Consider the following 23,262-nt stretch of genomic DNA (forward strand, 5'->3'; position numbering starts at 1 on the left):
AGTTCAGAACATACAACTATGGTGAACCACATGCAAGTCGGGTAAAGCAAAAGAGAGGAAACTCTTTTATAGAGGAGAAGGGGACATTGTGGGGAGCCATTATAAACAGTCCATTGGAGGAAAATGGGGGTTCAAAGTGTAGTGGTTTTTCATTGGCTGAGCTGTAATGATCTCTCATTGGTTGGGCTGCTGCCAGGCAAGGAGAATGTCTTCCTCCCACAGGCAGCAGTAAAGCAGTGTCACTTCCGTATGGAGATGCAAGGTAGTCTCTTCTGTTAGGATCTGTATTGATGTGAGTGGGACGTGCATAAGGGCTCCCCTTCTGGTCTCCCACTCCATCTTAGTGAGATTCCCTTGGTTAATTTTCACAAGAGAGAGTTTCAAAATTCCTTTAGTGGGCTTCCCTGGTGGTGCAGTGTTTATAAGGATCCAACTGCCAATGCAGGGGACGTGGGTTCGAGCCCTGGTCCAGGAAGATCCCACATGCCGCGGAGCAACTAAGCCCACGAGCCACAACTACTGAAGCCTGTTCACCTAGAGCCGTGCTCTGCAACAAGAGAAGCCACCGCAATGAGAAGCCTGCGCACCACAACAAAGAGTAGCCCCCACTTGCCGCAACTGGGGAAAGCCCGCGTGCAGCAACGAGGACCCAACTCAGCCAAAAATAAATAAATAAATTTATTTAAAAAAGAATTCCTTCAGTTATTTTTAAGCATGAGTTGAAGTCTACTTTTGAGTCTGTTCTATTAAGCAGCCTTATTAAATATATTTTTTTCTTATTGGAAAAAAATTACAGTTTTATTAAAGATGCTAAAGAAGACCTAGATAAACAGAGATATAGTATGTCCACTGATACAGAGAGTTTACTTTTTTGATGACGTCAATTCTCAAACTGATCAAAATCCCAGCATATTTTTTTCAAGGAGCTGGACAAACTGGATTTTATGTTCACATGGATGAACAAATGAGCAAAATACCGAAGACTATCCTGCTGGTCTTGGGGTGTCTCCGAGGAGGTGGGAGGCAGCTGCAGCTCACTGTGGGGACAAGGACACTGGTGGCGGAGGTACCAGGGAACACCCACTGGCGTGAGCTCTCCTGGAGACCACCACCCTGGCACGAAGACCCAGCCCCACCCAACAGCCTGTAGGCTCCAGTGCTGGGACGCCTCAGCTTAAATACAATTATTAACATTCTGTCTAAACTTCTTTATACTCGTCAACTTGAAAAGCCAAGAACCATGATCTTTGTGTTAAAATCTTGCACTGCTCTTGTATTTCTGTCCATTTCTCCTCCTCACCATTGTGTTGTATCAATTTTCATGCCATGTTACTTAGAGCAGAAGTGTTCATGACAGTTAATAGCTCATCATGGTTCATATTATTCAGTGTCCTTTCTGATGTTTAATAACATTTAATAATATTTCTTTAACCAGGTTTTAAAAAGTAATTTTCAGAAAGAAGTAAAATATGGCTCTCAAACAGGTATGAAAATGATCCCGAAAAAAAAAAAAAAAAAAGATCCCGTGTTTAGAATTCTCTTCTGTTTACTAAACAGTGAGGAAATCAGTCACATGTTATAAGCAATTCCAAGGAAAAATCAGGAGCACAAATTTATTTGGAGTAAAGGAATTGAATTGCAAATGGGGCAGAACTGGTTTCTCTAAAGGGGGGAGGGGGAGCCCATGAAAACTCCAAGGGACAAGGTGTAGTTTGCATGTCTGTCAACTTCCAGAGTTGTAAAGTAGTTCAGGCACAATGAGAGGCAAGAACCTGATAGCTCCTCAGGGTGCGCAGTAGGCTATGCAGTTTCCATTGGAACACAGTTTTTTCCCTGCAGTTTCTTTTTTAAAAAATTAATTTATTTACTTTTGGCTGCCTTGGGTCTTCGTTGCTGCGTGTGGTCTTTCTCTAGTTGTGGCGAGCAGGGGCTACTCTTCGTTGCAGTGCACAGACTTCTCACTGCGGTGGCTTCTCTTGATACAGAGCACGGGCTCTAGGTGCACAGGCTTCAGTAGTTGTGGCATGCGGGCTCAGTAGTTGTGGCTTGTGGGCTCTGGAGCGCAGGCTCAGGAGTTGTGGCGCTCAGGCTTAGGTGCTCCGTGGCATGTGGGATCTTCCCGGCCCAGGGTTCGAACCCGTGTCCCCTGTTTTGGCAGGCGGATTCTTAACCACTGTGCCACCAGAGAAGTCCCTCCCTACAGTTTCTCAGCTTTTGATAAAAAAATAATCTCGGGGAATTCCCTGGCGGTCCAATGGTTAGGACTCTGCGCTTTCACTGCTGAGGGCTTATGTTCAATTCCTGGTTGGGGAACTAAGATCCCACAAGTCGCACAGCGTGGCCAAAAGAAAAAAGAAAAAGAAAAAGAATCTCAAAGACTATTCTTGATCACAAAACAAGTCTGGTATCATTTGGCCTGATCGTTTCCATAGGCGCAGCAGGAGTGTTAATTCACGGTGTTAGACTTCTTGAGTTTGCTTTGCTGGAACTTTCCATCACGATTTCAGATTGGACTGTTGAAAGCTTGTTTGTTGTCCTGAGTCCAGGAAGCCAAGAACTCTCCATGTTTCACCTGCTTGGTGATTTTGAGAAAATTCCTTTTTTCTTGAGGTTTCCAAAATATTCTGAGGTTCCTGGACCTGCCAGGAGATGACCTTCCTTAACCCTCTGTGAGCCTGGCACCTGCCAGTTATCCTGGGAGGGAGGGCTTTGTGAGCATTGCTCCATGAAGTCAACCACAGATCCTTACAGGCAATGGGTCCTGATAATTAAATGAGTATCATTCTCAACTCTGGCTGCCCAGGCAGGGCCTTGGCTGCATAATCCACATTTCCAGTCAAATCCTGGTAAAAACAAGGACAGATTCTCTTTGAGCCTATGCAAATTACTATATTGTCAGGCAAGTAAGAATAGTCAACAGGAGTTTCTGAGTTCTGGAGGACTTGGGCAGGGAGAACAAGATACCACTTAGCAATGTTTCATTTCAGTTTACAAAACCAGAGACCACTAAATGTATGTGGACTACAGACAGCTTAAGGGGAAAAAGAAAGAGTTCCTTGCATATCTAGAAAGGAGAACATTAAAATCACATCTATAGTGTTCCCAACAACAGCTGCCTCGTCCCTGATTGGTTCCTTCAGTCCTAGGTGGTTAATCCTTGTTCCTCTCAGTCTTGGTTCTGAGGTCTCAATGGTCCATCTGCTTCTTGACTAGGGTTCTGGAAATCCTGAGTCAGTCCACTGGGATGGCCTCACGGTGGTCTAAGCAATGCCTGTAAGCACAGTCTTTTCCCACTGTGCTGACCTGACTGTAAAGCTTTCTCTCCTTTTTCTTCTTTCTTTCATTTTTTTTCCATTAAAGTAAACAAACTCTTTGTAGATGTTCACTGAAGAAAAAATGCACAACCTAAAAGTTGAGAATTATGTTTTATTCAAGAACGTTACTGAGGACTGTAGTCTGGGAAGGTAGCCTGTCAGATGGATCTGAGAGACTGTTCCAAAGAGGTCAGGGAGGAGAAAGAATATGTAGGAGTTCTTGCTGAAACAATATATATGTAGTGAGACATCAAAAGATTACTGCTAATCACAAAAAGCAGACACCTCGAGGATTTTAGTGCCTTTCTACCTATGGGAAGATGCAAGACCTTGGGCCCATTGAAATCATTCCTTTGATATGCATCTTAACTATGTAGGGACAGCGTCCTGTTTTTCTCCATCCCAAATCCCCTCAGGGTGCACAGTTGGGGTGGCTGCAGAGGCTGATAGCTTGGTGGCAGGCAACATTCTTTGTTTATTGAAATGGCAGACAACATTTTTTTTGTCCATGGAGATGTCAAAGACTTAACATGGCCATGGTTAACTTACTAATAATTTTCAAAAGTGAAAGATCTGATGAGAGTTCATAACAAGAATAGTGCAACTGAGAAGTTACAGTTGGTTGTTTCTGTGTCATGCAAAACAAAGTTAGTCCCCCACCCCCCACTGCCGGCGAAAAAAAGTTTTAGATAAAGTTAATCTAAGATGTTTACGCCTATTTTCAAAGAAGACTGCTGAAGCATTGATTACAAGAATAATCCTCAAGTGTATATACTTAAACTTTTGCTTCTTATTTTTCTCTGCTGCGGAGAGGGTATGTCTTTGGGTCTCTTAATGGATGGCTCATGACTGCCACTTTGAGAAGCTGCATAAGGGGTATGTGCTGCTGTGGAAGGCTTCTGTGTGTTCTGAAGTCTGCTGAAATGCTGGTGTGTGTTGTATAAGTCACAGGTGTCCACCCCCCAAGTTGTCTTGAAAGAGAAGTGACTTTGGTTTTGAAGAGGTACTTACTGTTCTTCTTGAGTATTTGAATTCACCACGAGAGAAACCCAAGTGACGTGCACACAGAGGACAAACCATTTCCCTCATCTCGTTTATAGGGAAGCTGCCTCATCACCCCCTTCCTACCCCTGAGGCCCAGGGTTCAGGTGAGGCACCTGATGCACGCTTGGGACCGTTGCAACCCCGTCTCACAACTCAGGTAACACTCCTTTACGTAAGAAACTTATTTCTAATAACTTTTTACTGATTGCTTAAATACTTCATTTCATAACAGAAACTTCAAAATACAGTAAACACAATTTAAAAAGTTTCCAACTTTTAGCATTTCAACATAGTTGCCAGTAACATATCAGTGTGTTTCCTGCTATTTTTCAAAATTACAAAGTATAATATATATATATATGTTTTATTATATAGCTTTACCTACCTAGGTATTATTTTCTAAATCTTTACCAACATAATAGTTTAAAAAATGCATCTTTTAAAAATGTCTTATATTTGGAGCAATTTTAAATTTTTTAATCTATTTATCAGCCATTTATATTTCTTCTTTTGTGGGTTATTTATGGAAGTTTTTAGCTAATTTTTCTACTTGTGTGTTTGTATTTTTCTTGTTAGTTTGTAGGGGTTCTTTATGTGTTAAGGAAATTGTTCCTTCTCTGTTACACATGTTTCTCAAACTTGTCATTTGCCTTTTAATTTTTCTTTTTTTAAAAAATCCACAGATAACTTTTTTTTCATCTAATGAACCCTGTCAGTCTACTTTAAAGGTTTATTTCACTGTTTTCTGGCTTAGAGGTTTCTTTCTATATTTTGAGTTTAGGTAAATATTCACCTGTTTCTCTAGTTGTTCTATTTTACTAATTGTCATAGTACCCTGTAAGTAATTATCCTCCTTTTTCTCACTGATTTTGAATTGACATTTTTATCATGTACTGAAAATCTATACTCTTGCTTATGTTTGTGTTTAATTTTTTATTTTGAAATAACTTCAAATTTACACAAAGTTGCAAGAATAGCACATATACCCTTCACTTAGATTAACCAATTGTTAACTTTTTGCTACATTTGCTTTATCATTCTTTCTCTTCCCTCCCTCTGCTTCCTCCACATTTTAGAGAAATAGGTAGATCTAAGTTGCAGACATTGAGCCCCTGGATGTCAGAATACAAGGACACTCCCTGACATATAGCTGCAGTAAAATATAAATTATCAAAATCAGGAAACATAACATTAATGCAGTCCCAGAATTTAATACATATTCCGTCTTCAGATTTTGCCAGTCACCTCTTTTCAGCCATCCTCCTCCACCAAGCAGGCCGTCCAGGACCTGTGTGGCATGCAGCCCACACGTGTATGTGCACATGTCTCCTTCAGCCTGGACGACTTCTCAGCCCTTCTTTGTCTTTCACAACATTGGCATTTTTGAGAAGTTAGGCCAGTGCTTGGTAGGTGATGGGCCTGATGCTGCAGCATTGTTAGGTTCGGGTTCTGCATTTACTTTCTGTACAGTTCCAGTGAACTGTCTGCTCCTGAGCAGGTGCTCTCCGGCTCTGAATCCCGTAGCTTCGTAATGTTTTAATAAGTTACAAATACATATAACAGCTTGCCCTTGTTTCTGTTCCTTTATAGAATTTTCTTGGTTGTTCTTTCCATTTATTCTCTGTTGGGTGGATATTGTTATTTATGCATTTATTTTTATTAAGTATTTTTAGACTTCTAAGATAAAAAGACTAATATAATGAAACCTGTGTGTACACCATCCAACTTAATAAGCAAAATGTTGTAAGTTAAAACCCCTTTGAGTGTTCTGCCCCCAATATCCATGGTCCCTTCAGACTTTCCCGAGCCTGGTGTTTCTCTCTCTCAGCAGATATTTAAAGAATCTGTGTAAATCACACCGAGCTGTGTGTACATCGTTCTGTACACATGCTCTCATTCAGCACTGTGTTTCTGATGTACACCGTTGGCCCTTGAACATCATGGGGGTTAGGGGCACAGACCCCCCACCAGTGGTCGAAAATCCACGTTTAACTTTACAGTCGTCCCTGTGTATCGGTGGTTCTGCATCCGTGGATTCAGCCAGCTATGGATCATGTAGTCCTGTACTGCATATTTATTGAAAAAACTCTGCATATGAGGGGACCTGCCCAGTTCAAACACATGTTGTTCAAGGGTCAACTGTGTATATGTTGGTACATGTAGCTTTAGTTCAGGAATTGGTAAACCTTTTCTGTAAAGGACCAAATAGTGAATATTCCCGCCTGTAAGGGCCAGAGTCTCTGTTGCAACTTCTCAACTCTGCGTTTGTCCTGAATGCCAGCACAGGAGATATGTAAACAGGCGGGCATGGATGTGCTCCAGTAAAAGTTTATGGACCTTGTAACTTTAATTTCATAATTTTCATGTCATGAAATATTTTTCTTCTTTTTTGATTTTTTTCAACTATTTAAAAATGTAAAAACTATTTTTAGCTCATAGGCTGTACCAAAAAATGTGGTGGGCAGGATTTGGTCTACAAGTTGTGCTTTGCCGACCCCAGGTCTAGACACAAGTTGGTGTATTTTCTTTCTATTTTGTGAATACACGAGCATTTACTTATCCATTCTTCGATTGATGGGCATTTAGGTCAGTTACCATTTCTTTGGTGTGAACATTGTTACAGATGTCCTCATGTGCAGAAGTTTCTCGGGCATGGACCTAGGATCAGAATTGCTGTGTTCTAGGCTGTGTACGTTTTATCTTCCTTAGATACTGTTGAATGACACTGTCAAGTTGTTATACTGGCCTATACCTTCAGACAATGCATGAAGATCCTTTATAGTGTGTCACATATAGGTATTTCAGAGGTCAACAAAATGTAGTCACCTGTTTTTGTTGCTATCAAAAATTTTTTAATAAATAGGCTTCGTTTTTCAGAGCAGTTTCAGATTCACAGCAAAATTGAGCGGAAAGTATAGAGAGTTCCCGTGTACCTCCTGCCCCGACAAGCGCACAGCCTCCCGTGTCATCAGCAACCCCCAACAAAGCGGTTAATTTGTTAGAATCAATGAGCCTGCCCTGACACGTCATCAGCACAGTCCACAGTTTACATCAGGGGTCACTCTTGGCACACTTTCTACGGGTTTGGACTAGTGTATAATGGCACATGCTCATTATTATAGCATCACACAGAGTAGTTTCATGGCCCTAAAACTCCTCTGTGCTCCACTATTCATCACCCGTAACCCCTGGCAACCACTGATCTTGTTCCTGTGTTCATGGTTTTGCCTTTTCCAGGATGTCACAGAGTTGGAATCAAACAACAAGTAGCCTTCTCAGATGGGCGTCCTTCCCTTAGCAACATGCGTGTAAGGTTCCTCCATGTCTCTTCCTGGCTTGAGAGCTCATCTTTTTATTGATGAATAATTGTCTAATAGCTGTACCAGTCTGTTTCTCTTCAACATCCCTTTAAACTTACACTTTCCTACTGTTGCTGGTCATTTGGAACAGAGTTGACTTTTGTAAAATGATTTTGTAGCTATTAACTCTTCTGAACTGATTGATGCCAACACATGTGTCAGTATTTCTCTTTGCTTTTGTGTGTTGATGGACGTAGCATCTGGGGTAAGGACCGGGCTGCTTCCTTTTCTGGCCTCACACCATTCATCTTTTCTCACCCCACTGTCCTGGGCAGGACCCCACACAGCGTGGAGAAAAACTGGGTGGCTGACACCCACACATTTGTCCTGGTTTACAGAGAATGCTTTTCCCATTTTTAATCTTCAGGTAGTATGTTTGCTGTAGGCTTTAGTATTATGTTGAACCATACAAAATTGCCATTTTATGGGTCAAAAGTGGTCAGATACCAGCAATTTCATATAATTTGACCTAATACAGACTCTCCATCAGTTTAGATAAGTTTGTTTGTTTGTTTGTTTGTTTGTGGCTTGTGGGATCTGAAAGTTTAACTGAAAGTTAAAACGAAAATGTATGAGTGCATTACTTGGCTGAAAATCCAAAACTTAATTAAACTTGAGCAGGAGAAGCGGCAGCAGCAGGTGGCCCTCCGTGCAGGGCTCTGCACAGTCCCGGGCTTCGGTTCTCCTCGGTGACCCCTCCTGACTGCTTTTCCACAGGCTTCCCCTCAGAGGGAAGATGTTAGTGTTTAGGCTGCAGGGGGCCAGCTGTGCACTGAAGATGTGTCACAAACAAGAGCTGCAGGGCCCCTTGTGTGCCTGGCAGGGCCCAGGGTGCCCTCCCTGGGCACCACAGGAAGGTTGTGTGACTTTCCGGTGCTTGGTTGCCCTCGAGGGCGGGGAGGTACTTCGATTGCCATGATGAGGCCTGTTAAATTCGTCCTGGCCGGTGAACCCAAGCAGGTTCCCCACTTTGGCTTGTCACAGAGCCGAGTAAGTCCCTCATATCAGAAATTTGGGGAGAGCGTTTCTCCCTAATCTTGAGGGAAAACTCAGTAAGGTACCCCATCAATGACCCACGAACACTGAATTTCTTTTATTTAAATTTCCACGACAGGACTCTAAGAATGCCAAGAAAGAATGTTTCTCTGAACGCTCAGGAGAGAGCCAAGCCCGCTTGGCACAGACAGTCTGCAGAAGGGATGCTGAGCCAGGCTGCACAGCGGGGCCAGGGCTGGTACGCAGGATCCACCAGGGCCAGGTCTTCATGCCACATCCCGACCCAGGAAGCACCTGGAACTGGAGTGCTTCGTGTCAGAGAGGGTGGCCGTTGCCCAGAGTGACAGGACTTCACCTCAGGGCATTGGCCCTGGTCCCCAATCCCACCTCCCTCGCCTCCCTCGGGATTGTGTTTCATGTTTTTTTTTTTAGCTGCACCGCGCAGCTTGTGGAATCTTAGTTCCCCGACCAGGGATTGAACCCGATTGAACCCGGGCCCTCGGCAGTGAACGCACAGAGTCCTAACCACTGGTTCGCCAGGGAATCCCCCATGTTTCATGTTTAAATGTCCAGAGCCCCTCCTCGGGCCACGTCCACTGTCTTATCACCCCAGGAGGGCAGGGAGAGAGGGTGGCTTTCAAGGATAATTCTCTTTTCTCTCTTTCACAGAGGCAACACAGAATCTCCACAGTGACTTGCAGATCAGCTCCTCAGAAAGAAAACCAGTCCCCAAAGCCACGCCTGGCTCAAGAATTCCAGGAGGAAAATGGCCACCACACCCAAAGGTCCTCATCACTTGCCAGCAGTTCCCTCCAGGACACATGGAAGTTACTGGACCTGGGATCCAGCCCTTCTGGCCTCACCTCCCAGGACGACTCGCCTCCAGGTAGGTGAAGACGTACATCCCCAGGCCGTTGCCCCATTGGTCTGGGTGCTGGCCATGAGGACAGCTGTGGTGGCCACTCGCAGGCTGACACACAGAGTGAGCACGGCGTTCTTCCTGCTGTGGTTAGGGAATCTGTAAATTCTGCAGTCCTGTCCTCTGATTTGGTGCCTGACCGTCCCCCAGGGACAGAGGGTGTCTCCCAGCCCCGCGTCCAGCTGACCATGTCACCATGTCTACCCAGAGTAGAGCCCACAGGTCGCGAGGGTGGGGGCACTGTGGTCAGTCTGTGACACGGGCAGGCGGGTGTTCTGTGTTCTGCTCAGCCTCACAAGGCCAGGGCAGCCCACGAAGTGCGTGTCCTCTGCCCCCGGGAAACTCGCTCACTGTGAGGTTCTCAGGAAAGTTCATTTGAAGGGCCACCTTTGGGGGAACTGCGTGAGACCAAGATGTAGTAAGCAGGGTGGGCGGAGGGGAGGCTGTTTGAAGACCGGGGTTGGAGGAATGAACTTGGATCCCCTTCCGGATCAGCTCACAGCAAGCGCCCTCATTCTCGGCTCTCAGCCTCAATGCATGAATGCTTCCTGCTGTGCCCAATGTACCAATGGGCATTTTCGATTATTTCCAATCTTTTGCCGTCACCAATAACGTTACAGTGAATTACCTTGTACATGCTGTAGCGCATGCATAAAAGCGTAAATGTAAATTCCCGGAGGGTGTATTGTTTTGTCCAAAGGTATGTGCATGTCCAGTTTGAGAAGATGTTAGTTGGGCTCCATCAGGTGGTACCAGTTCACACCCACCCAGCAAAGGCTGAGAGGGCATCTTTCCCCAGACCCTCTCCAGCAGTGTCATCGAACTATAATCTTTGCCAGTCTGTTAGGTGTCATTTTAATTCATATTTCTCCTGTTAGGAGGTTGTGCATCTTTTCACATGTTTGAGTCATTTCCTTTTCCTTTTCTTCAGTTCTCTGCCCATTTGTATACTGGGTTTATAATCTTTTTCTTATTGATTTGTATGAGCTTATTATATATAATGGAAATCAGACCTTTTCTGAGATATGAATTGCAAATATTTTCCCACAGTTTTTCATTTGTTTTTTGACTTTGCCTATGGTAGTTTTTGTCATGCACGTATTTTTTTATTTTTATGTAATTTAATTAATGTTCTTGTTTTTAATCCTTTCTGGGTTTTGTGCCATACTTGGGTTTTTTCCACTCCAAGATTGAAGATTATTCTGCCATGATGTCTTCTAATACAGTTATGGTTTCCTTTTTTCATAATTAAATCCAGGATCCATTTGGAATTTATCACTGTGTAGGTTATGAAATAGGAACCAAACTTTTTTTAACCCCAGGTGGCAATCCAAATGTCCCCACACCAGTTTTTTTTTAAATATTTATTTATTTATTGGCTGGGTCAGGTCTTAGTTGTGGCATGCAGAATCTTTTGTTGCAGCACACGGGCTCTTTGTTGAGGTGCGTGGGCTTCTGTCTAGTTGTGGCACACGGGCTCCAGAGCACGTGGGCTCAGTAGTTGCAGCGCCTGGGCTTAGTTGCCCCGCAATATGTGGGATCTTAGTTCCCCAACCAGGGATGGAACCAGCGTCCCCTGCATCCTGTGACGTATTCTCAACCGCTGGACCACCAGGGAAGTCCACTCACCATACCCGTTATTGAATAACTCACATTTCCCCACTTGTTTGAAATCCCGCTTTTACTATCATGTTAGATGTTCTGTGTGTACTTGAGTCTGGGTCTGGAGCTCTTGTTCTGTCCCTTGGTTCGGCAGTCCCCAGCCTTTCCACAGACAGGGGTGCAGATGGCTCAGGCGGTAATGTGAGCGAGGGGGAGCGGCAGATGAAGCTTTGCTGGCTCGCCCGCCGCTCACCTCCTGCTGTGCCGCCTGGTTCCCAACAGGTCACGGATCAGTACCAGTCAGTGGCCCGGGAGTTGGGGACCTCTGCCTTGATTTATTGGTCTTGGTCTGTCCACGTGCAGTGCTGTTTGAATTGTTACTGCTTCCTGGTCCCTTGTAATGTCTACTGACTTAGGATCTCCAGTTATGCTTCTTTCTCAGAGTTTTCCTGGTAATTCTCATTTGTTTATTTATTTTTTTCCCATACAGTCTTTAGACCCAGCCCCAAAACTCTGTTGTGGCTTTTCTCAGGATTTGTTAAACCTGGGTTCTGCCCCTGGAAGGAGCCACATCCTCCCAGTGGTCCACATTCTGTCCCCTCTGGCGGCAGCATCGCCCCTGTGATGCCTCGAGTAGTCTCCTCAGATGCAGACTGGTCTGTTCTCCTCACAGCTCCCGCTTGAGCTCATTAATCTGAGAAGCTACTGCTTCAGTACATTTTAAATTCAGGAACGTTTTGCTGTATTTTTCATCAGCTCTATCGGAAGTTTTTGGTGAATGTTCATTGTCGTTTTGCTGGTTTCCTTCCTTCTTTTTTCTCGTAGCACTTTTGTTCCTTTGTTCCCCCTCATCTTTAAAAGAGGTGATTTTTCCTTGACCAGGTATTTGTAGGAAACTTATAAGGGAAATGAGGCCAGGGCCATTGTCCAGTCTAGCAGTTTTGTTGGTGGTTTTTAACTAAGTCCGGCCTTGACTTATCTCTGCCCGTTTTCACAAAGCCCAGCTTCTCTCCCCTCCCGCCCAGGCACGCTGCATCCAGGGGGTTGTGCTCCCACCTCCTGGCTCCTCCTGAGGCCTCCCACCGTGCCTGTCCTTCCACACACCCCTGCTCATTTCTACCGCCTTTGGCAGAACCACCATTTTTCCCATCTGGAATTTTATCTCTAGTTTTCATGAAAATTTTCTCTTTTGGGGGATGATTTACAGGAAGAGTAGGGGAGAAATGCTGACTCAATGATGCTTTCTTCAGGCCACACGTCCATCTTATTTCCTGATAAATGCACTTTCCTCCAGCTCTGCTTTGCTTTAGCAAAAAAACTGAGCAACTGTGCCCCACCCGTCCCTCACTAAAAAAAAATTCCAGAGTAGGTGTCGGGCCGAATAGTGAGTATTTTCGGCTTTGTGGCCCAATGGTCTCTCTTGCAACTACTCATCTCTGCCTGCAGCTCAAAAGCAGCCGCAGACAATGTGTAAGTGATCGGTGTGGCTGTGCACCAATAAAACTTTATTGACAAACACAGGCAGTAGTGATGCTGTTTCTCAAGCTGAGTATACAGGTTTCTGTTTTATTCTTTGTTTTATTTTTTAACAATTCTTTAAACGATACACGTATGTTATATGTGCTTGATGTAGTTTGGTATCTTTTATAATGAAAAGATTTTAGAGGGAGGGAGTGGTCAACTGGGTGGAATGCTGCAAAGAGGTCAGGGAAGGTCAGGGCAGAAAAGTGCTCTGCGTCACTATGGCCTTCTGGCTGTCTCAGTGGAGTGGTGGACTTGTCATCCAGCCTTCCCAGTTAAAGGGGCTGGAGAAGAACGGGTGGACAGCTTAGTCAAGATTTCTTGGGACTTCCCTGGTGGCGCAGTGGTTGAGAGTCCGCCTGCCAATGCAGAGGACACGGGTTCGTGCCCCGGTCTGGGAAGATCCCACATGCCGCAGAGCGGCTGGGCCCGTGAGCCATGGCCACTGAGCCTGCGCGTCCAGAGCCTGTGCTCTGCAACGGGAGAGGCCACAACAGTGAGAGGCCTGTGTACCGCAAAAAAAAAAAAAAAAAGATGTCTTGCTCTGAAAAGCAGCAGTTAAAATAGGGACTGGGGACTTCCCTGGTGATGCAGTGGTCAAGAATCCACCTGCCAACATAGGGGACACAGGTTCGAGCCCTGGTCTGGGAAGATCCCACATGCTGTGGAGCAACTAAGCCCATGCACCACAGCTACTGAGCCTGCGCTCTAGAGCCTGAGAGCCACAACTACTGAGCCCGTGTGCCACAACTACTGAAGCCCACGCGCCTAGAGCCCATGCTCTGCAAAAAGAGAAGCCACCGCAATGAGAAGCCCACGCACTGCAACGAAGAGTAGCCCCTGCTCACCACAACTAGAGAAAGCCCATGTGCAGCAACGAAGACACAATGCAGCCAAAAATAAATAAACAAACAAATAAATAAATAAATTTACATTTAAAATACTTTTTAAAAAAGAGCGATATTGGAGGAAGTTGTGGAAGTGCAGCCTGTCTATATGCAGGTTGGGAAGATGGGCGAGATGTGATGCTTGTGGCTGGGGAGGAGGGCAAACCCAGGAGAGAAAGGGGTGGGGGGGCTCAAGGGACTGGGGTTTGATAGCACAGGTCAGAGGCAGGGAGGTGATGGGTAGCCAGAACTGGGAGCTTACTGGCCACACCTGACAAGCAAGCTGCCACAGCCTCACAGGCACCGGCAGGAGATGCGGAGAACTCGTCGCTCGCAGCACAGCAGGCAGCCAAGGGTCTCCTCAGTCCCTGTCCCACGGGCCAGGGCAAGAGTCTCAGCTGAGCGACCCCAAACGGGCAGAACCCAAATCTTTCATAGTGGGCTGCAGGCATATCTGCCCTTTGCCCCCGAGGGAGTCGTGCTGTCTTCTTCTGAGGCTGTTGGCCGTGGAAACACCCAGGCAGGAGAGTCAGGAGCAGAAGCCTTCATTGGCCTGAGGAGAACTGTCCCAACAGCAGGTCTGGTGGTGGGAAAACAGGTGCCGGTCAGTTCCCTTTATTTCCTCCTTTCAAGTATGAGGCAAAGCCATGGACTCTGAGAGGAGGAGGTGGAGGGAGAGGTAGAAAGAGAAGTGTGAAATGGTCGTCTGGTATATGAGGAAGCAGGGACAAGTAGTGGTGGATGGTGCCATCAGCCATGCAGGCCCCCGTGGATAGCAGGGCCTGGATCAGGGCAAGAACAGCCCGCTGGTGGCTGCAAACACGGCCCCCCGGCAGTGGAATTGGCTTGGGGTGGAGGTGGGGATGGTTTGTATTAGATTAAATGCTTTTGGCTACAAGTCACAGCACAGCCTGATGAAAGTAACATACGGGAGCTTCCCAACCTTTATCTCATCGTGGCACCCATAGAAAATCACACACGGTCACTGAATGAGGAGGAGAGAGCCAAGGTGGCCAGCATCATGGTAGCCTTCCCGACACACAGTGTGCATGCACAGCAGCAGGACACGCTGACCAAGAACTTGCATGTCAAGGCCGAGGTCAATGAGCTTACGGCTAGCTCCTCTGGGACTCTTTCCTCCTAAAGGTTCCAAGATGGCTGCAGCAGCTCCAAGCATCACGTCAGAAGGCCCAGAGATGGAAGGCATACTTCTCTCCTCCTGCTTTGGTTTCTTTTCATTGGAAAGGGAAATGTTTCCCCAGAGCTTCCAAATTCCCTTTTCCATCTCGCTGGCTGTCGGGGTCACATGGTGTCCCTTGACCAGTCACTGGGAGATTGTCTTAGACTCTGTGAACCTGCTGCCTGGAACTAAATGGTGTTGGGGTTCCTTGGCAAGAAAGCTGGGGAAGGGCTGTGCTGTGGGTGGGCCTGCAGCAGAGTCTGTGCAGGGGAAGGTGCTGAGACACCCATACAGAGGGGTTGAAGCTGCTACTTCTCAGCAGCACTTTGCAGTAAAAAGTAGGAATGATACATTGCTGCGGCTTTTGGTTCGCCCCGTGAAAGATTTGGTTGGGAAGAAAGGTTGAAATTAATGCAGTTTAGTTTTAAGTTCCCACAAAGCTTCTTTATGCTCTCCTTGTATCTTGAATATTTGAGCACGCATAACTGAACTACCTGTCTGGTATTTCTACTTTGTGTAAGAGTACTTTTTAAAACTTTATTGGTGACTTAAATGATAACCACAGCTCTGGTTAAGACGTAAGCCTGTTAGTATTTATGATAAAGGATTGCGTGGGCTTCAGTCCACAGTCAAGCAGTTTGGAAGCTCCATTCTGGAAGGTGGGATGTCTTGTCCTCTGCATTTTTTTTACATTTTTGGCGCATTTTGAGTAGCAAACTGTGAGACCTAGCAGTCATGAACTGAGTTAAAAGTGATAACGAGAGAGTTTAACAATTTGTGGCATCTGCATTAATAACATGAATAACTACGTGGTATTTCTCAGGATGGAGGGAGGTTTTCCTGCTGAAAGGCCACTCTCCTCATGGTTTTGAGGTGGGGCCAGGGCCGCCCCTCCCACCTCTGCCCTGACCCCCCCCCCCCACGCCTGTCCCTGCCCCTCCTACTCATGCCCCGCCCCTCCTACCTTTGCCCCGCCCCTCCCTGACGTCCTCCCCCTTCCTCCCACATGCACACAGAGCTGCCGCTTTGCCGGCCTTACAGAGTCGTGCTGCAACCTGGTCTCAAGGCAGGGCCGCAGCCTGACATCCTCGGCCCCGCTGCACCCCAGATCCCAGGGCCACTATAGCCCCCTCCTCCATCCTCCTGGATCTGTGGTTCGCAGGGTGTGGCCTCTCCATTCCCAGCCTCCTCTCACCCTAATTCTTGCTGCATCTGGACAGTACCCGGTCGGTCCCTCTTCTCCCCTCCCTTCCCCTCCCTTCCCCTCCTCCCCCCACTTCCTGGCAGCAGTAGCTCAAGGACTCCGACCCCATCTCCCCTCCTCCCCAGACACATTCAGCCCAGCTCCCTCCTGCACCTGTGGACTGTGGACACACCCCCACCCCATACCTGCGGACCGCTGACCCCTGTGCACGTGTGAGCACCCTCTACCTTCCTCTCCCCAGCACCTGCCTGTTCCTTGAATCCCTCCCTTGCTAAAGTTCACTCCCTACCTGGCTTTCTTCCCCCTTAGCACTAGCCTCCAGACCACGTGCTATTTTTCTCATTTATCTTGATTCTGTTCTGTCTGCTGGAAGAATGTAGGGGTGGGGGCATCTTCCTTGATCCTTGACCCCTGGCCAGCACAGACAGGTACACAATAGGTGCTCAATCAGGATGTGCAGGAAGATAACTGGGAAGAATGGGAGCCCAGCAAGGCCTTGGGTCCGCAGCTCAAGGATCTAGAGGCTCAGGAAGTGCATGTGATTAGAGAAACAACCAAGCATTGTCTAAAAAGTTTAAGATTTGAAAGACAGACTCTTCCTGGATGGAGTATTAAATATTATAAAGACAGCTGTTTTCTCCAAATTGAAGTAACCAGTTAGTGTAACAAAATATGGACAGAGGGCTTCCCTGGTGGTGCAGTGGTTGAGAGTCTGTCTGCCGATGCAGGGGACACAGGTTTGTGCCCCGATCCGGGAAGATCCCACATGCTGCGGAGCGGCTGGGCCTGTGAGCCATGGCCGCTGAGCCTGCGTGTCCGGAGCCTGTGCTCTGCAATGGGAGCGGCCACAACAGTGAGAGGCCCGCATACCGCAAAAAATAAATAAATAAATAAATAAATATGGACAGAGTTTCTCTTGAAGCTAAAATAAGTGGATTTTCAAGTTCTAGAGCAATAAAATGCATGGGGAAGGGGGAGCAGCAAGACCCAGCCTCATGGCTGGGTGGCAGGCACAGAGCAGAAACCCTTCCCCAGCACAGCCTGCAAATCAGAGCCCAGACACAGCAAGGTGGGGACACAGCGTGCTTCCATCCTCACAGCCTGCACCCAGACTACACACTAAAACGCAGCCCAGGCGCAGTTAAATGCCTTAAAATCAAACCTAAAAATATGCAGAATTGGAACTATTTACAAATGACTAGAAGGTTATAACCTTAGATGTGACTTAAAAATCACAGATTTCTAAGGTATTCTTTCTTAACCTCAAAAATAACCCAACTAGAAAGATATTTTGAAGCAACATGACAAAGATCAGTCATATATAAATAACTCATCCAGGTTGACCAGAGGTACAGGGGCAGAAACACTCAGCCAGGGCAGTACCAGAAAATATGGATGTTTGACCTGTCAGCAAAGCAGCCCTTGGAGAGCTGATCCTGGGCCTAGAGGGGGCGGCCCAGCCGCTTGGCCCTCTTGGAGGGCATTTATTGGTGAATCTGCCCCAGGGGTGGTTGGGAGTCATCAGCCTCCCTAGTGTCCGTGCTGCATGTGCAGGCGGCCCAGGTTGGCATGACACGGCGCATCCACCAGAGCAGGGGGGCTCCAGACCTCGTCCAGCATGAGTGACACATCCTTGTGGCTAAGAAATAAACTAAAACAGCGCAGAGGGTTTTCAGTGAAAGTCAGTCTTCTCCGTTTCCGCTTCCCTGCCCACCTGGCCACCTGTCCCCTGCTCTTCTCCGGACACACTCTGCACTCCATGGCTGCGGAAGCATGTATTTAAATGTGTGTGCGTATCCTCTTCCTGCTGTGTAAAGTGTTGTCTGCGGTGTTTCTCCATTTTGGTTGACAGAGAGCTCACAGATCTTTTCAGTAGTTCAGTGGTCCTCTGCGTAAGTGCTTCCTTTCGCCTGTCTCACATTCACGGACACTCGGGTCGCTTGTAGTTTGCAGTACTTCAGCGAGTCTGCTGGTGTGGGTGGTTGCTTGTGGGAGTGTGTGGTCAGGTGAGTGTCTAGGAGTGAAATCGCTGGGTCAAAGGTGTGAGTGGTCTGAGCTCTGGGAGGTGTTACCAAATCGCCCTCAAAGAGTTGGTGCAATTCATGTTCATGGCCACAGGGTGTAAAGCGTCCTTCCTCACTCCAATACTGGTGGATTTTTCTCAAGCATTTTCTTTTTTTTGCCAGTCAGATAGGTGAAAATACGGGTTTTAATTTGCAGTTTTTAAATGATGGGTCAGATTGGCCATTTTATGTGTGGTTTGTATGTCGTTCAGGTTTGTACCCTTTTTTAAGGTGACTATGAAAGGTAGCGACAGAAGAAAATGCATGTTCGCTGTGGTCTTGAAGTCAGGACACAGAGGGTAGAAAAGTGCTCTAGAAGGGGCTGTGGCCCCTGCTCTGGGAAGAGGGCTGGGCGTGGGAGGCGGGGAGGGGCTGGACATGACATTTACAAATAAATGCAGCCTGAATGGGTTTTTTAAAAGAGAGGAGTCCAGCTAGAAGCTAGTATTTGTTGAGTGCCCACCTGTGCTAATGCCTTAGTGCCAATGCCACTCCCACAGTAAACCAATGCCATCCAACCACTGGGTCCCGTTTTCAAAACAGGACGCCTCACCGCCCAAGGCCGGAGTTCCCAAGTCCCAACCCTCATTCCACCCCCTGGAGTCCCAGAGGAAAGAGGCCTGACCTCATCCTCAGGGCAGAAGGTCAGGAGGGGCCAAGGTTGTCCCTGGGGTCACACAGATAATGGGCAGAAGCTCCTGAGGAATGCAGCACTCCTTCAGAAAGAGAGGCACCTGCCCGGCCCTGCCCTGGGGGCCGGACACACCTCCCCACATTTCAGTGTTCTGAGCACGGCCCAGCACCCCTGTGGCCTGGCTGGTGCTGGGGCTGGCATGGAGCGAGGTCCCTAGGTTTCTGCTGTGGGGTCTGAGAAGGTCCTGAGCAGTCCGGCTGTGCACCCTGCTTTCTCCTGGGTGGAGACTCTTCCCCTGGGTGCTCCCCACCCACTGAGGATGAGGGAGTGAAAGGGGATAAAGTTTTTAAAGGGTACAATGTTAGTGTTGAGGTCTTTTTCTTTAAATTTTTATTCTTCTGAAAATCATATTAGTTCCTCCTGAAATTAAAAGTTTTTCCTTTAACGAGGGTTGCATAAGATTTTAAGATGGAGCATGCATGAGCCTGTTAACTGGTTGCTAATCCAAAGTTATTTTTAAGCCCTGTATAGTGAGAACATTTCTGTGCAGATCTCACTGTAGAGATGACACCTAAGTCATAGTTGCCAGGCTGTTCTGAGGATCCAGGAAGCCAACAAACAACCACCGCCTGTTCTCAGCCCAGTGCTTGCTCACATAGTGCCCGGTATCGCCATTAGCCCGGATCGCACTCTGCCCGCCACAATGGATTCCTCTCCCAGCAGCTCCTGGAGGCCAGGGCTCGACATTCAGATGAAGAAACCCAGGCCCAGAGATGCTAGGCTACTTGCCCAAGGTCACATAGCCCCCAGTTCGTGGACCAGGACCTGGCTGAGAAGGGTCCGAGACACCAGAGCCCCGGGCACCAGGCAGCAGGTGGCTGAGTGACGGCGGCAGAGCCGTGCGGGCTGCAGGGCGGTGCTCGCTGGAGGGGGTTGGTGGCCCGGCCATCTGGCCTGTCCGGCGGGGGCAGTTGGTGACTCCACTCCGTGGCTGCCCCTCCATGGCAGTGTGGCAGTGTGGCTCCAGCAGTTTTTTAAGATGATAGAAATCTTGTTGTTTATATAGAATGTGTCAGTTTTTGAATATTGGCAACTAATTTAAAAATCAAAGTAGGGCCAAATTGCAGCTCCGTCTGTGAGCTACAGACCCCTGGGAGCCAGATCCAGCCATGCCTAGTGGTACATGGTCTGTGTGGCCTCCAGCTCCAGGGAACTTGCTCCAGCAAAGCACCTTCTCAGACCGGGAATAAAATGACTGCCAGGTAAACTGAGATTCTCCTATTCTGAGAGTCACACATGATTGACTGCAGAGCAAACGTGCCAAGTCCCCCAGTCTCGTCTTCGTGGTTAGTGGGCCATTCTGCAGGGTGTCACCAGCCTATGAATAGGGCTAAGTGGGCCCCCAGGACACCAGCTCACCCTGGTCTTGTGTGTTTTTGAGTGAAGACTGTTCCGGACCTTCCCTGAAGGACGCTTGGACTCAGAAACAGCATTTGGGGCCAATCTCTGAAGGCAGATTGTGATTCAGCCACGGCTCTGCCGGCCCAGCTGTGCTCTGAGGACGTAGATACGTACTCTCAACACAGGACCTTAGAGCCACCTAGTCTGCACGCCCTCAAGACCAGGAGTACCACCATCTGGCCTCCCCACACGTGCTTTGTGTTTCTCAGTAAACCTAGGGGCTGAGCACAGGAGAGCAGATTCAGATGCCCCGGCGCTGCATTGAGTGAAAGATGGAAGGAGCAGCCGCCTGTGGTTGGACCTGTGATAAGAAAAGGTGAAATCTCACCTCAGAGAACAGTCTGTGATTCCAGGGTAAACACACCTGGAATATTACATTCTCTTCTCCCCATCTGTGGTCCTCAGACCTGTGTGCAAACCAAAGAATTCTCCTTGGGTCTGAGACTCTGTCCTAGAAGGTGGGCACCAGGCTCCTGGTGCGTCGCAGTGAGATGGCAGACCCAGCTCGGAGACTGGCGAGCCTGACCCATGGGGAGGGAGGCCAGCATGAGCCTGGGGAGGGGCTGTCCTCCACACCAGACACGTGTGAGGGTGGAACACGAGCCATCAGAAAGGCTCAGCCCACACTCTCAGCAGCCACTGTCACAGCGGCCTCTTGGGGTGGATGGTAATGGGAACTGCCCAAGGGAGCACAGCCAGAGGCTCACTGAGCAACGTGACCAGAACTGTTCCAGGATCCGGGGGGACGAAGGGGTCCTGCCCTGTTTTGCCAGCATCACGTTTGTCCTTTGGGCTCTGCCCATTACTACTCTGAAGATGGGACTGAATGAGAGCCAGGTTCACCAGCGTGCACCCCCTGTCAGCATCCTCTGTAACTGCAGCCGAAGAAATCTAAGAACCAGTGTTCTGGTCAAAGGAGGGAGCAGTGCAGTATCTTGAATTAGGTGAGCAACTCCAGCTTCCTGCCTTTACTGATTATTATAACCTGAGACATTTTGGGAAGTACAGAGTATCCTCTAAACTTTTTGAGAAACAGATAGTCAAATAGATCTTTGTTAGCTATTTTCTTGAAGTTGTTATGATGAAACAACTTTTCCTGCCACTTAGGAAAACACTTGTGTTGAAATAACTTTTAAAACACAGTAAATACTTTGAGATAGAGCCAAATCAGCTTATACTTTAGTGATGTTTATTCTGGGGCCACAGCATGACCAGCAGTCCCTCCTGCTTCTGGCCAGGCTAAGGACTAGACATTAACATCCCTCCATAAACAAAATATATGAAACAACTGTTTTCAGACATTGGAAAATAAATAGCACAGGAGTGTGCTTCTTGAAAGAAGGGAAACAAATGAGGCACCTTCCTGGTCCCCCTGGATTTCTGCTGCAGGCACAGGGAGGGGAACACCAGGCAGGGTTCAGTGCCTTCCTGGGTGGAGGAAACAGGAACTGCAGTTTGGGGAGGCAGAGGGGCTGGAAGTTGCAGGGAAGAGTCCAGAGAAGCAGGGGGAGGGATATGCAGAAGAGACCTCCAGAAGTCTGAATAGGGATTGTCTTGAGTCCTTACTGTGTACTAGCCCATAGATGTACAGAATAAAACTGCACAAACCCAGGCAAAGGAAAGACAGCTTATAAGCGCAACCATTTCCAGAGCTCTCATGGGGTGGGTAGATATTCAAGCTCCAGCCTTCATTCAGTGGATACCCAGAGAAGTTACACCTTGGTCGTAGAGCTCACTGTCTCTGAAGTGCAGGCCCATCTAGACTTACTTTAGAAAAGCTTAAAAACAATCTTTGAAATGACCAAATGAGGAACCTAACTGCCTACAAAACAAAGCCCAACACTCTAAAAAAAAAAAGTCGAAATTTCAGCACAATACTTAAAATGTCCAACAGCCAGTTAAAAATTATAAGATTTTTGAAGAAACAGGAAAATGTGATCCAAAGCCAAGAGGAAAACCATTCAATAGAAAGAGGTCCAGAGATGACAGAAATGAGGAAACAAGCAAAGACGTTAAAAGGACTGTTATGACTATTTTCAGGTATTTAAAGGAAAATACGTACATAATGAGAAGAACTGAAAATATAAAAAAGAACCAAACAAAACTTCGAGATGAAAAATACAATATTTGATAAAGAAAATACATTGGATGGGATTAACAGTAGAATAGAGATGGCAGAAGAAAAAACAGGGAACTTGAAGACATAGCAATAGAATCGACCCAAAATGACACACAGAAAGAAAACATGGGGGATGGAAAACAGCCCCAGCAACCTGGTGGAAGATAGCATCCATTAGTCTTAACAGAGAGGAGAGAAAGATGGGCAGAAAAAGTGTTTGAAGAAATAATGACTTTTTTTTTCTAAATTTGACGAAAACTCTTAACTCACAGATCCGAGAAATTTGTCTACCCCAAGCATCAGGATAGACACATGGGCACAAATGCAACCCAGGGAATATCATAATCAAGTTTCTGAAAATCAGTGATAAAGTAAAATCTTAAAAGCAGTCAAAGAAAAATAAAAGACACATTATATGGAGATGAATGAAGATAAAAATTATGACAGGCTTCTCTTCAGAAACTGTACGTGCCAGAAGACAAGGGATCATTGTCTCTAAGCCAAAAGAAAAAGGAGCTGCCGAAATAGAATTCTATACCTAGCAGAAGTATCCTTCAAAAATGCAGGCAAAATAAAAACGTTCACAGACAAACAAATCAGATAGAATTAATCACCAACCGACCTATGCTACAAGAACTAGTAAAGGATGTTCTTCAGGCAAAGGAAATGACAGCAGATAAAAACTGGGGTCATCAGAAATATAGAGACAGCAGGGTGGGTTTGTGGGTAAACGACAGAGATAACCTTGTGTTTTTCTTTGAAAGATCACTGGCTGTTTAAAGCACACATGATAGCAGTGTACGATGGGGTTTGTGATACATGTACAAGTAAAATGTATGACAAAATGGCATAAATGGTGGGAAAGGGAAAAGGAAGTACACTCCTGTAGGGCTGTCATACGTGAAGTTGTATAATATTACTTCAGCGTAGAATGTAATAAGTTAAAAATGCATAAACCA

General features: G+C 46.8%; 1 protein-coding gene across 14 annotated transcripts in view; it reads left to right on the forward strand.

The window, feature by feature from the left end:
• CCDC57 (coiled-coil domain containing 57) overlaps window positions 1–23,262 on the forward strand; it is a 107,898-nt gene that overhangs the window by 67,738 nt on the left and 16,898 nt on the right. For 11 of the 14 annotated variants that reach the window (XM_033846793.2, XM_073798286.1, XM_073798284.1 and 8 more), the window contains 3 exons: window positions 4,415–4,515; window positions 8,832–8,951; window positions 9,383–9,599. In XM_033846793.2, the coding sequence (XP_033702684.1) occupies window positions 4,415–4,515; window positions 8,832–8,951; window positions 9,383–9,599 (438 nt within the window). Of the gene's footprint in view, window positions 1–4,414; window positions 4,516–8,831; window positions 8,952–9,382; window positions 9,600–23,262 lie in introns of those variants that run through there. The other 3 variants (XM_073798295.1, XM_073798297.1, XR_012328771.1) reach the window with 2 other exon arrangements.

This window comes from Tursiops truncatus, chromosome 20, assembly GCF_011762595.2.
Source record: "Tursiops truncatus isolate mTurTru1 chromosome 20, mTurTru1.mat.Y, whole genome shotgun sequence".
NCBI lineage: Eukaryota > Metazoa > Chordata > Mammalia > Artiodactyla > Delphinidae > Tursiops > Tursiops truncatus.